At 45.1% G+C, this 13,555-nt stretch overlaps 2 protein-coding genes and 1 long non-coding RNA gene across 3 annotated transcripts in view; 2 read left to right on the plus strand and 1 right to left on the minus strand.

The window, feature by feature from the left end:
• Nucleotides 1-7,918, plus strand: part of LOC118414490 (C-type mannose receptor 2-like) — a 23,587-nt gene extending 15,669 nt beyond the window's left edge. The window contains exons 2-6 of the mRNA XM_035818559.1: nt 4,607-4,841; nt 5,545-5,768; nt 6,547-6,730; nt 7,346-7,381; nt 7,767-7,918. Coding sequence (XP_035674452.1) covers nt 4,607-4,841; nt 5,545-5,768; nt 6,547-6,730; nt 7,346-7,381; nt 7,767-7,888 — 801 coding nt within the window. The 3' untranslated portion in view covers nt 7,889-7,918. The remainder of the gene's footprint in view (nt 1-4,606; nt 4,842-5,544; nt 5,769-6,546; nt 6,731-7,345; nt 7,382-7,766) is intronic.
• LOC118413013 overlaps nt 1-13,555 on the plus strand; it is a 711,153-nt gene that overhangs the window by 69,265 nt on the left and 628,333 nt on the right. The window lies entirely within an intron of this gene.
• LOC118414515 overlaps nt 1-13,555 on the minus strand; it is a 660,232-nt gene that overhangs the window by 29,858 nt on the left and 616,819 nt on the right. The gene's annotated exons all lie outside the window — the stretch shown is intronic.

Below are 13,555 nucleotides of genomic sequence, written 5' to 3' on the forward strand. Positions count from 1 at the left end.
GCTCGCAACACACACACATACATACGTACATACACACACACACACTTAGTGACATATCGCACAACAACGTTGACATACATCCACCCCTCCAACACACACTCAGTCAGCTTAGTCACATATCGCATAACACACACACACACACACACACACACACACAAACACAAACACACACACACACACACAGAATGAGAGAGAGACAGACAGACAGACAGACAGACGTTGCCATGACTTACTCCTAACGTGGACACGGAAAAATGCCGTCCAAGTTTTTCACACGAGCCACACAGAGACTGATGCAGTTCTGCACCGCCCTGCCAGGTGGAGCGCGTGTGGACGTGGTCTGACGGCACGCCCATCAGCGGCTGCTGTTGCGCCCCGAACCGTGCACACACACACACACACACACACACACATACACACACACCACACACACCACATTAGCCACTCAGAGACTGATGCAGTTCTGCTCCGCCCTGCCAGGTGGAGCGCGTGTGGACGTGGTCTGACGGCACGCCCATCAGCGGGTGCGACTTCTCGTACTGGGCTCCGGGCGAGCCGAACGACGGGCATGGGCGCCAGGACTGCGGGCAGCTGTGGAGCTACGCCGGGTTCAAGTGGGACGACGTGGAGTGCAACAGCCAGAAGTACTTCATCTGCCAAGTCGGTCAGTTTTAAAATATTTCCCTCAATATAAATTTAACTTCAAAAGAAAGTGGACGTTACGTCATTTCAGAAATAGATTTGAAAATAGATTAGAGTTATACTATAACTTCCAACCAAAAAATGGAATCACCCCAAATTTTTAACTGACCAATCCACTGCCCCTGTAACGTCACGTTATGCAGATAGAACACGTGACTCGGTAAGCAGTGGTCAAAAGTTGCAGAAAGTCTGCTCATTCCTCATTTCTTGACAAATAATCTAGTTGCTCCGTGAAAATTCGGGGTCCAATGTTTTTGGTTAAAAGTTAAAGTTTAACTCATTCTCTGCACAGATAAACATTGACTGAGGTCAACACTTAGAACTGTGATTAGAAGTATACAGATGTATATTTGTAGTTTCACGTGCACGGTCATCTATTGCCAACTGTTTTTCCAGGCCCTGGTGAGGAGAATGCCTGTATTCCGGAAGGTAAGAAGCACCTCATGTCTGGACTTAAATGACTATTAGGGCTTCGTGCGCACATCTATATACGTGAGGGTCTGCATGGGGGGTCTTGGTAACGCTTAACGGTGAATTCAGGAGGTCCGATAACGCTTAACGGTAAATTCAGGAGGCCCAGTAACGCTTAACGGTAAATTCAGAAGGAGTTACAAAGCATAACAGTAACATTGACGTGCATTCCTATTCGTACAACGCTAGAGTAGTTATATCAATGGGTGAAAATACCCGACTAATGACATTGTGAGAAGAAAAATGAAGCCCAGAAACCAGAGGAATGACAGGGACAATGTCCATGACATCTGTAAATTGACGGAGGCAGAGTTTCCAGTACACCACAGAGACGGCGGCAGCAAATTTCTTATGGGGGGATTGAACTATATTGTTCCAGTACATGGAAGAAGGCGCGACGCATCCCAGGGGGTCCGGGGGTATGCTCCCCCGGGAAAATTTAAAAATAAATACTCTCTTAAATGCTATTTCCTGCATTTTCGGCAAATTTTGCCGACAGACTAAGCTAGGTTGATTTTGACATTTTCATCAAATTACACATGGTTATATCTTTGACTTCCACTCCCAGAGCCCCCGACATATTTTTACCATTTCGAGCTCGGAAGGCACGAGACGTTGCAATATAAGTCCGGGGATATTTTAAAATCTGGACCGTCTGAAATGCCATTTACTGTATTTTGAAGGACAAATTTTGCTGTAAGACGAAGCTAAATTAAATGACATTTAATTAGAGAGAAAAGGTTTATTTGGGCGATGACTCACGCCCCTAACATATTTTCGCCATATCGTCGTGAGCGGCAAAGGCGCAAGTCGTCGCAAGGGAGGTCCGGAGAAACCTAATTTTCTGCATTCTAGGAGTGCTTTTTACCCGAAAGTTTGACACTGAAATCTGTATGAATGATAAAGTTTTTGAGGGCAACTCTTCCGCAACATATTTTACTATGTCCAGAGCCGAAGGCCGGGAGGCTTAGAGAAATTTTAAAATCCGGGCCCTTTGAAATGCCATTTCTTGCATTTTCAGGGGTTCTATCTGGCATTTGACTTCGTGGGTATAACGGGTTACGAAGAATTTCTTGGTAACGCTTAACAGTGAATTCGGGATAACAAATAACGATTCACGTTGAAATAAAACGACCAATAACGCTTCACGAAGAATATACCGATAACGATTAACGTTGAATTAGAGCGGGTCGGTAACGATTAACGGTGAATTAAAATGGCTCGTAACGCTTAACGTAAAAAGGCATGCAGACCCTCATACGTCACTACTGTGCTTCAGCTGTACAAAACGGTTGTATATTCACTTTTCTTAGTGTTGAAAGTTGATAGCCTAACGATTGCGAGAAAACGCCAAATAGGCCAAAAATCTTTAAAATATCATCCTCAAAGGCTTTTATTACTAGGCAATTGGAAATTGCTTTGTTGAGTTACACATTCATTATCTTTAGTACTAATGATATAAGTTGTAAGGTGTCATAGAAGTCACGTGTAGACAGAATATGAGACCAAAGCAGACCAAATCCTGCCCACGTGTTGTTTTTGTCAGGTTCGTGCCTGACGCACAACCTGCCGCGCGGCAGTGTGACCGGAGCGGGGCGGACCGCACCTAACTACGGGCCGGAGACGGTGTTCGGCGGGACCGGCATCACATGGAACCCGCAGGACCTGCCCAGGTACTTCCGATGATAGTTTACCGGGTTGGTAGAATATAGGATATAGGAAAATTCTTTTTTCTTCGATGTCTGTCAGACACCTTCCTCAGAGCTTCTAACAGGAGTTCTGCTTCTCACCGCTATATGTAGCCGATGTGGGTCTGAGAGACATCGAAAGGTGAGCAATTTCAGTCCCTGCTGGTTGTGTAAAAGAAAGAATTCTCCTATATCCTGCACAGGAACTACAACAACTGGTGGATCCGCTGGGACATGCAGAAGATCTACACCTTCTCCGGCTTCAAGATCAAGAACTACGGAGACACCACGCATGACGTCACCGCCTTCAAGCTGGAGACGTCAGACGACGGCTCCACCTGGACGCAGGTGTTCTCCACCGGCAGCGTGCGCCCGGGAACGAAGGACATGCAGTCGTTCATGGGGTTCTACGGCACCGGTCGGTACTGGCGCTTCACGGCCACCAGGACGGCAACGGGCTGGCAGCCATGGCTCGTCAAGGTCAGGTTCTGCGGAGTCGAAGGTAAGAACAGTGAAAGTATTAAAGTCATTAAGGGGTTTTGTGCTGGTGTAATGGTTAGGGTGTAAGGCAAAGAACCTAGAAGTCCTAGGTCCCATGACATGCCGCCGAAGTTGTGCCCCTGGGAAAGGCGCTTGATACGACTTTCATCACTTCGCCCAGGTGTAAAAATGGGTACCTGACTTCGGTTGGAGAGGTAAAAGTCAGTAGAAGGGTTGGGTTCTGCCTTTCAATACCGTGCCCTAGAAAGAGTGTATAACGACCTACAACCCCTACGGCCTCAACAAGGCTAAGGAACTACCTTGAACTTGACATTAAAAGTCCCTATCATACCATAGATAAAGCCACTTTAAGCAAGAATTATATATATGGCAAGGCCAACTGTAGAGACGCTGCACCACGGATTACAAACTAACAGCTACATCTATCAGACACATGCTCGTCTGACTGGCCTTATGTAAAATTTAAAGGCGACGTAACTGAAGACGTTTAAGTCTGATTGGACGACATTTTAATAAGACAAAGAACATTCTTAATCACATAAAACAAATCAAAGTTCTGTCCGCCATGTGTACCCCCAGGAAGGCCGAATCACGAAGCCGTGACCGTCCCGACCAGCGGCATCAGCGGCGCCGGCACGGCTGGTGCACAGAACGGGCCAGAGAAGGCCGTGGACGGGAACGCGGGAACCTTCTGGAACCCGCAGAACCTGCCCAGGAACCACAACAACTGGTGGATCATCTTCGACTTCCAGCGGGTCTACACCCTGTCCGCCATCCAGGTCTTTTTTTCATGGCTTTATTATTAAAACAAATAGTACATTTGTAAAAAAAAGTATCTTTATAATCTGTAGCTATTGTACAGGGAGTAAAACAAAGTACCAGTGACCACTGTCACATGGAGTAAAAGTACATTTGTTAAGTGCAATAGGACCAATATTTCTACAATCTAGAACTATTACACAGGTAGTGATAGGTACATGTGTCTCCTATCGCATGAGTTAGAGTACACTTTGCCAGCACAGGGAAAACAGCACAGTTGAAACAAGTATGTCTACAATCTACAGCTATGGCACAGGTGTTACATGTGTCTTCTATCACATGGGAAACGGTAATGATACAATTGACAAAGACGAGGAGGTTAAGACTAGTATTATTGCATAAGGAATAACTCTTCATTTATACTGGCCTTTCTCTCATATACATATGTAGAGTTATTATGTATAATACTTATATCCGCCATCCAGGTCACCAACTACGGGGACACCACGCATGACGTCACCGCCTTCAAGCTGGAGACGTCTGCCGACAAGGTGACGTGGCAGCCCGTGTACTCCACCTCGGGCGTCCGGCCGGGCACGAACCAGCCGCAGCTGTTCGGCGGGTTCTCCGGGACCGGCCGCTACTGGCGCTTCACGGTCACCAGGACCCCGCAGGGCTGGCAGCCGTGGCTGGTGGAGCTTAGGTTCTACACCATACCGGGTACGTCTTATTCTTGCGTCACGTAACACATGTCTTAACGCGTTCATTTGCACATGGTTCTATACCAAACCGGGTACGTCTTATTCTTGCGTCATGTAACACATGTCTTAACGCCTTCATTTGCACATGGTTCTATACCAAACCGGGTACGTCTTATTCTTGCGTCATGTAACACATGTCTTAACGCGTTCATTTGCACATGGTCCTATACCAAACCGTCTTATTGTTGCATCACTGAAGTACGTTCATGCCCGAGGCTGCTAGAAAGCACATGGTGGAAATACACGAGACATACATGTGACAATAAAACAGTGATGAATATCATTGTAAAAAGAGGCTACACGAATGATAATGTAAACTTTTTCTTAACTGTCTCTCCTTATATCACTCATCAATCCTCTTCGATACGTGAGGCTTCAGGAAGTTCGCCCATCTTTGTCTGTCCGCCGCAATTCTGGGAGCCTCTCCTCTTTACCTCGTTCTTGACGCAGCGTCTCCCGTTCTGCTTCGGCCTTCCTCTTGCTCTCTTCCCCTGCGGAGTCCATGGCAGAGCAGGTTTCGGTAGGTTGTCGAGGTTCATGCGACAAATGTGGCCTATTGACCACCGCAATCTGCATCTGTACGTGCCGCAGTTTCTTGGTTGACTGGTATATAGGCTTTTATTTGACGTGGCCTCTTCTTTATCATATCCTATCATCCCCAGCATCTGAAGGACAGGGCGAGGTACAAGGCGACACCACCCACACCCACTTCCACGTGGTCGGCATGGCCGTCACTGCGCAGGACGCGCAGGCGTACTGCCGCACAAACCAGAAAGGACACCTGGCGGACATCAAGAGCAAGGTAGTCCAGGACTTCGTGGAGCAGACGATCCGCAAACACAGCAATCCCAACGAGAACTTCTGGGTCGGACTGCAGGACAGCACAGTAAGAGACACGCCATACAGATCATTTTTGTATTTCATTTTTGGTAAACCGTCTCATGGTGTAACACACCAGGTTTGTACTGAACAGTGCAAGCTGCATACCCGGTAAACCGCCTCCATGGTGTAACACACCAGGTTTGTACTGAACAGTGCAAGCTGCATACCCGGTAAACCGCCTCCATGGTGTAACACACCAGGTTTGTACTGAACAGTGCAAGCTGCATACCCGGTAAACCGCCTCCATGGTGTAACACACCAGGTTTGTACTGAACAGTGCAAGCTGCATACCCGGTAAACTGCCTCCATGGTGTAACACACCAGGTTTGTACTGAACAGTGCAAGCTGCATGTCCGGACAGATTTATATTGGTCCCTCACACTGGGATGGTCCCCGTCTTTTTGATAGGTATGATGGGTTCTTTAACGATCTTGAGGTCTGGATTTTTGCAAACGCGACCTACATTCAAATTTTCAAGTCGGCGGGACGCCCCTAACCAAAGTTACTCTCCAGGCCTAGACCTCGTGACCTGATGGGAAGTTTGACGTTAGTGACAGGTCAAAGGTTCCAGGAAGTAGGTTTCGGCCACCGTCTCTTTGTCTCCTCTCAGGAAGTTCAGTATTCAATATTCTAACTCTACCAAAAGTCACCGAATGTTTTGAGGATTCACTATGAATGTTACCATATGTCCCGGGTGTTCAATATGAGTGTTCTGGGGTTATAATATGTATTGTTCAATGTGAATGTGCTGTGGTTATATGCATTGTTCTACCCCATCCCAGGGAAACTCGGGCTGGCAGTGGGCTGACGGGACGTCCCTGACGAGCTGTTTCTACAAGAACTGGGGCCCCTCGGAGCCCGACCCCGCCGGCAGCGGGCAGAAGTGCGTCCAGCTGGACGCCTCCAACGGCTTCACATGGAAGAACGATTACTGCAACACCAAGAAGTTCTTCGTCTGTCAAACTGGTAATGTCATGTCGGAATGAGTCTTTACAAGAGAAATGTAGAAAGATAGATGGATGAATACAGATATACGGTAGGACTTGATGGTTATATAGGTAATAGTTAAAATCATCATCCTATCGTTCCGTGCCAGTACTGCAGCCAGGCCACGGCCTTCTCGTTAGCTTCTAGTAGGTCCTGGTTGGAGATGTTGGGGCCTAATACACAGTCCTTTGTAATGTGTCCCATAGTTTGGGTAGGGTGGCCACAACGACACTCAGCTGAGTTCACCCGTCCCCATTTCAGTAGGTTGTCTCTAGTCCTACCTACTCCTCATCTGGCTCTGTGAAAATGTTAAAATGAATAAAATGAAAATGAAGTTAAAATGAATGAGTCTGTTGTTCTTTATAAAGGCCTACATCACATTTCTAAACCGGGGCCCGACCGGGCAGTTTTCGGAAATGACAAGTATGATATAAAACACACTAAACTACACATGACATAAAGAGAACTGTCGTGAGCATTATTTGTGTACATTTTTACGTATGCATCTCTATTTTTCGTTTCCACAAACAGCCCGCCCGGGCCCTTGTTTGGAACTGTGACGGCAGTCTTAAACGTACTTTATTCCTTCTGCAGGACCCGGGGATACAACTGCCTGCAGGGGAAACTCAGGTGAGATGATAACCAACATCTGTGTTGTTGTCACTTACTAATTTCTGTGTGTCGATATTCGGTCAAGGATTTTATCTTCCGTAACTTGGTGGCCGAAGTATTCTGGCCCGTTCAGTGTAGTGCACTTGGTAGGAAGGGCGTACAAATACAGTTGTTTATTTGAAAATTCAATTGTTTTTTCTTTTTCCTATGTTCTTTTTAACTTATTTTCCTAATAAGCTCATTATTAGACTCATTGTGTTTGTAGCTTTTTAATATTTATGAAAGTATTGATACATTAGCGTTATGGTTTCTAATGAAGGTTGAAGAAAATTAGTTTGATTGCAGCAAATGTGATCCGAACAACATCAAACCAAACAATTCTCCTTCCCACTTAAACCTCCAGCTCGCGAAATCGGATCAGAAGCCGAGAAGGATGAAGAGGAGATGATCGAAGACATCGAGGAGGTCTTGGAGGAAGTGAGAAAGATCGAGGAAGAGCTGGAGGACGCGGAGCAGGAGGAGTGAGCCGAGAGAGATGCAGGGGAGGAGGTGGAGGAGTGAGCTGGAGAAGATGTAGGGAAATATCAAGAGAAGGAGTGAGCTTATGGAGATGCAGAGGAGAGTCAGATTAATTGAGCTGAGGGAGAGAAGAAAGAAGGAGTTAAGGGATGTAGGAGAGTAGGGGAAGAAGGAGTGGGCTAGTTTAACGAGATACAGAGTAGAGGTAGGAGTAAGCTGAGAGAGATGTAGGGAAATATGAAGAGAAGGAGTGAGCTTATGGAAATGCGAGGAGAGCCAGATTGATCTGAGGGAGAGGGAGAGAAGTAAAAAGGAGTTTAGGGATGTAGGAGAGTAAGAAAAGAAGGAGTAAGCTAGTTTAGGGAGATACAGAGGAGAGGTAGGAGTGGGCTGAGAGAGCTATAAAGGAGGATTCAGACTGAGATGGGGAGATGTGGAGAAGGAAGAGAAGAAGGAGTAAACTGGGAGAGATGTGGAATAAGATTCAGACTGAGGTGGGGAGATGTGGAGAGGGAAGAGAAGGAGGAGTGAACTAGGAGAGATGTGGAGGAGGAGAAGGAATCAGGCACAAGATGTGTAGAGGAGTATGATGATCAGTCGCGGTGATTTTTTTTCTTTCTCTGTTACGATAAAAAAAACTTTCATTTTCTCTTTAATATAAGATATACTGCTTATCAAGGGTGTTATGGTTAAGTTAACTTAATGGAGTAAAAGGGAAAATGGCTAGCTTTACACTTACCCTACAATAAATACATTAGCTGTAAGTTAGCCTGTAAGACAGACCTCAAAATAACGTATATTTCATATATTGTAGTTGGTCGAATCATTATCTGTGAGGTAGACGCTAATACAATTATCTTAAATTCATAATGCGTTGTGTTTAAACGTACTTAGTGCTTTTAATCTGTTGTAGCTTTGAAGACAGGAAGCGTACTAGAAGCGTGACTCGTACACAAAAAGCAAATATGCAATAAATGTAATAGTAACATTATGATGGAATGTTTAGAAAATATCGGTGTGGAATACTTTGCTCTGCTATGCGAGGTAATGTCTATTGGGTTGTGTGCTTTCATTATGTTTCACATGTTTAGCTCGAGAATTACAATGTAATCTAAGCTGTGGTGATTAAAAGAGAGATAAGTGGGGAAAACTCAACTTTGTCTGACTCTGAATGTTTTACCTTTAGTTTTCAGCACAGGACTGCTCGTTAAGTATATTGTTCAGTAGTATTAGTTATCAGCAGTAGTCCGTTGTAATGTGACATAGACTCAAAACTGACGCCAATATCTTCATAACAACACATGCGCGCTAACGGGGATTTGTAGGGCAACGCTGGAACAAAACAAGTAACCATCCATCTGGTCATACAACGTGAAACACGTCAACTAGAAATGGCATACTTCACTCCCTTACCCAAACTGCTTTGCAAACCTGCCAGCCTCACAGGAGAAAAAAAAGCAACACTTTAGGTGTACGGCGCTTACAACACAAACACACACAAAAACATAAACGGACGCAAAATCATATAGACACCCAAACGCATGTAAATAGACACGCCCATAGATGTGATAATAGATATATACACCAAGAAACATGCACGCACACACATACATTTGCACACAAACACACGTACAAACAACACATACACACGCACATACAATACAAACGCATGTATATACACATACACACACACACACACACACACACACACATACAACCAAAATAATTACACAAAAATACACACACACACACAAGCAAAACAAATACACACAAGTACACACACACACACATACATAAATATGTACGTATACACGATCACATGTAAATACGCTCACAGACACACACTCACATACATTTGCACGCAAATCACACCCACAAACGCACATTCATATGATTACATACAAACACACACACAGAAAATACACAGCTATACACACGCCAACTGTAGCCTGCTGATATCTAACTGGCGACCATCTCATTACGACCACACGAACAAGTCTCCATGAGTGCGCTGAACCATACCATTAGCCTATCATTAGCAACATAGAGCAGGCCATTAACTAATTGGAGTTACTCCAGGGCAGCGCGTGTCGTACTGAGCGCTCAGAACTACCGGAGCGTGACGCTATAATGACTCAGCGGCGCACCTGTTGTACACAAGGCCGCGGTCTGTGGCTGTTTGCTGCAACCGGTCAAAATAATGTTTGTGTAGATAAAACTTACAACTTTAGTCACGGCTTAATAACATGCAAGTGCACATGCAATATGGTCACAAAGGGACAGGAGTCTACAGGGTATATCTGAATGCTGCACGATTAATATCACGCACTATCTGGCTTTTGAAATGAAATCTACTGAGATGAAATATGCAGAATGAAGTTAAAATCGCGTTCTACGTCAATAACAGAAGATGCTTTGCAAAAATACGTGGAGAATTCTTCGTCTTTTTCTATGTTTTGGTAATATATGCATTATGTTATGTGTCGGTACTGTATGAGGGCTGGTTTTCCTGGTGATAGTCGAGCACTAAGTATACCATTATGTGTGTTTGCTTTTGCATGGAACTACGGATACAAGTATAATGATAAGCTGATAGCTATAGGAGCCCAAACCTACACTACATAAAGAGCTGTCTGCCAGCAAGGCGTCAAGACCATAGTATGTTCAGGACGAAAGGTACAAACATCGGAAGCTCCTGCTGACCACAAATATCTGGAAAATTCACACACACACGAACTTCCATTCAGATGGACGTAATAAACCCCTCGTATCTACATGCTGGATTGCCAACATGCCATCTCTGTCCATGTGAATATTAAATGGAGGTTTAACATAGCGACGCCCTCCTGCCATTGTTCTGAAGCAGACACCGTCCTGTTGACAGCCAGTGGAGGGTGTGACGGTACACACCCAAACTTCATCATCTGGATAGATCACGCACAACTCAGCCCACAACGGGAACACATTTCTCCTGTACCAAAATTCTAAACGTTTGTTAACCTCTGGTTCTCCCCACGCTAGAAGCACCGTTACCGCATCGCAGTGGAGTGAGTTCTGATGAACATGTAAAACCTGGATTGAGATCTCCTCGGCCTTTAACTGTATAGCGTGTGAAAAGGTTCAATGTTATGTTTTTCCAAGGAGGTTGAAAGAGGGATCTTACGTAACTACGGTGCCACTATATCAACAAACCGTGCTACAAGAAGCTTAACTGTTTTATAGTTTCCGAAACACCTGCGTCCACGATGTGGGGACCGGTTCTGGTGTTAGTGACAGTCTGGACGGGCCTGTCCCCCTGTGCCGGGTACCCGACCGGCGCGCCCACGGAACAGTGCCTGGCCATGATGCCTGATCACCACGGAGCTAACGCCTCCACTGTCGCCTCGCCGTACACGCTGGTACCTGGGACAGCTACCTACACACCGGGGGTACCTGTGTCAGGTACGTAGTACTTTTAGTACCTACTATAACTACCAACACACCAGGGGTACCTGTGTCAGGTACGTAGTACCAGTAGTACCTGCTATAACTACCTACACACCGGGGTACCTATGTCAGTGCGTAGTACCATTGGTATCAGCTACAACTACCTATACACATGGTGTATCTGTGTCAGGTACGTAGTACGATTTAATACCTGCTATAACTACCTACACACCAGCTATACCTATACGTAGTACCGTTAGAACATGGCACCCTTATATCAAGTAGACAGTTCCGTCAACATCACTCATGTACCTGGAAGAAGTATCTACACTTGTATAAACCTGCGACACCTACGTTAGATAACTTAAGAAAGTAGAGAAAGTTCAGCATATTGAAGTATGGTTATTACCATCACAGATGATAAGAACGACATACTGTGCCTGCTGTGTTTGTGTCGGCATGTACCATTACAAGCATCTCTGTGAATCTCCATGCGTAGAATACCCCCAAGGGAAAAGGACGCCTATAACGAAAAACGTTTCATTGCTATATGATGTAGTTTTTTGTGTTTAACATATATAATTCCCCCCATGTTCCAGTGAGCGTGTCAGGCGGGGAGTTTAAAGGCCTCCTGCTGCAGGCCCGGCGTGAGGACACCGGCAGGTCTGTGGGGACGTTCGTCACCCCGCCGCAGGGGTTCCATCACGTGACCTGCAACACATCCGGGGACTCCGTTACCCATAGCGACCGCACCGACAAGAGCGCCGCCATGTTCGAGTGGATACCACCCAGCCCCGGGGTGGGGAATGTGGTCTTCAAGTCAGTTTACTTCTGTCTTTTATACGGTTCGCTTATTCCTACAGCCGTTATGGAGGGGCACAGGCAACTTTGTTGAAAGGACCTGCTTCGTCCTCATTACATTGCCCTAATTAAAAAATAATAATATTAGAAAAAGATAACTAAATGTTGCAAAAATAAACACAGATCATAAGCCATATCCTTATCTGCCATGAGATGGCATTTTGGAGGCTACACGAAGTTTCAAACCGTATGCCGCTTTTATTCCTGAGTTTTGTACTTTTGACTTCACACGGTGATTTGCCCTGTTGCTTCGTAGTGACGCACCGATTGGCCTTGCAAAGGGATATTTCATGTGGCAGATAATAAATTATGTATGTATGACCAAAAGAGAACAATTGTATATCGCCTACATAATTATGTAAGAGTGTTTCTATTACGAGCAAAGCTATATACTGTAATTCCCTTGAGCTTTGGCTCGTCTTTTCATGAATATGTATACGTACGTAGTCGACTTCATTTTCTAGTTTGAAAAGCTCAAACAAAACTTAATTTGGCAATTTGAACATGAAATTCTATATAGAAAAGTAAAAATACAACACAGGATGACAATGACGATAAGTAAAACTAGTAACTATTCTAATATGAACTAGTAAGAAATACAGTCTGAATTTTTTCGATTTGATTCTCGTGGAAGCAGTCGAAGACGAAGTGTCCCGCTTTTACTGAAATGGGGTTTTTTTTGCTGAACACTCGAGCATCCAACAACAAACGAACAGTTCAATATTTAACCTAATATCGCCTGCTCTGCCCCTCCCAGGGCTACCATAGTAAGGAGCCACCAGGTCTTCTGGACAAACGTCACTTCCGGTACTATCATTGACGTCACAACGGTGTTAGCGACAACACCATCAGGTAAGTGTGACTTCTTAACCGGAACGATAGTTTCATAGACCGTACATGTACAAACGTAGACGTAAACAAACGTACATGCACCTTCTTAGACGTAAACAAACGTACACGCACCTTCTTAGACGTAAACAAACGTACATGCACCTTCTTATAGACGTAAACAAAAATTTATTTTTTAGGCCGTCCATAAGGAAACGTTTAATTTTCGAACGTGTGTATACCCTCTTAGACGAAAGCAAAAGCTTATATAGACCCAGCAACAGCCTTCAAAGTACAAATATTGTCTTGTTTTTCTCCCTCCACCATTTGCCACCTCTAAAGTGGACTGACAGTGGTGCGTGATGCAACAGATAACTTTCATACTTACCAGCTGAACAAAAACTCTCTTTTACATAAAAACTAAGAAAACGTTACCCGGGTTTTCTCTCCCTCCCAGTCCCGGCGCCTGACCCGTGCAAACTTTCACTCCCACCTACTGGACTTCAGCCCCGGGAAACAGGGCCTTTACTACAAACTTCTTGGACATCCCCAACTAAA

This window comes from Branchiostoma floridae, chromosome 4 (assembly GCF_000003815.2).
Source record: "Branchiostoma floridae strain S238N-H82 chromosome 4, Bfl_VNyyK, whole genome shotgun sequence".
Taxonomy (NCBI): Eukaryota; Metazoa; Chordata; class Leptocardii; order Amphioxiformes; family Branchiostomatidae; genus Branchiostoma; species Branchiostoma floridae.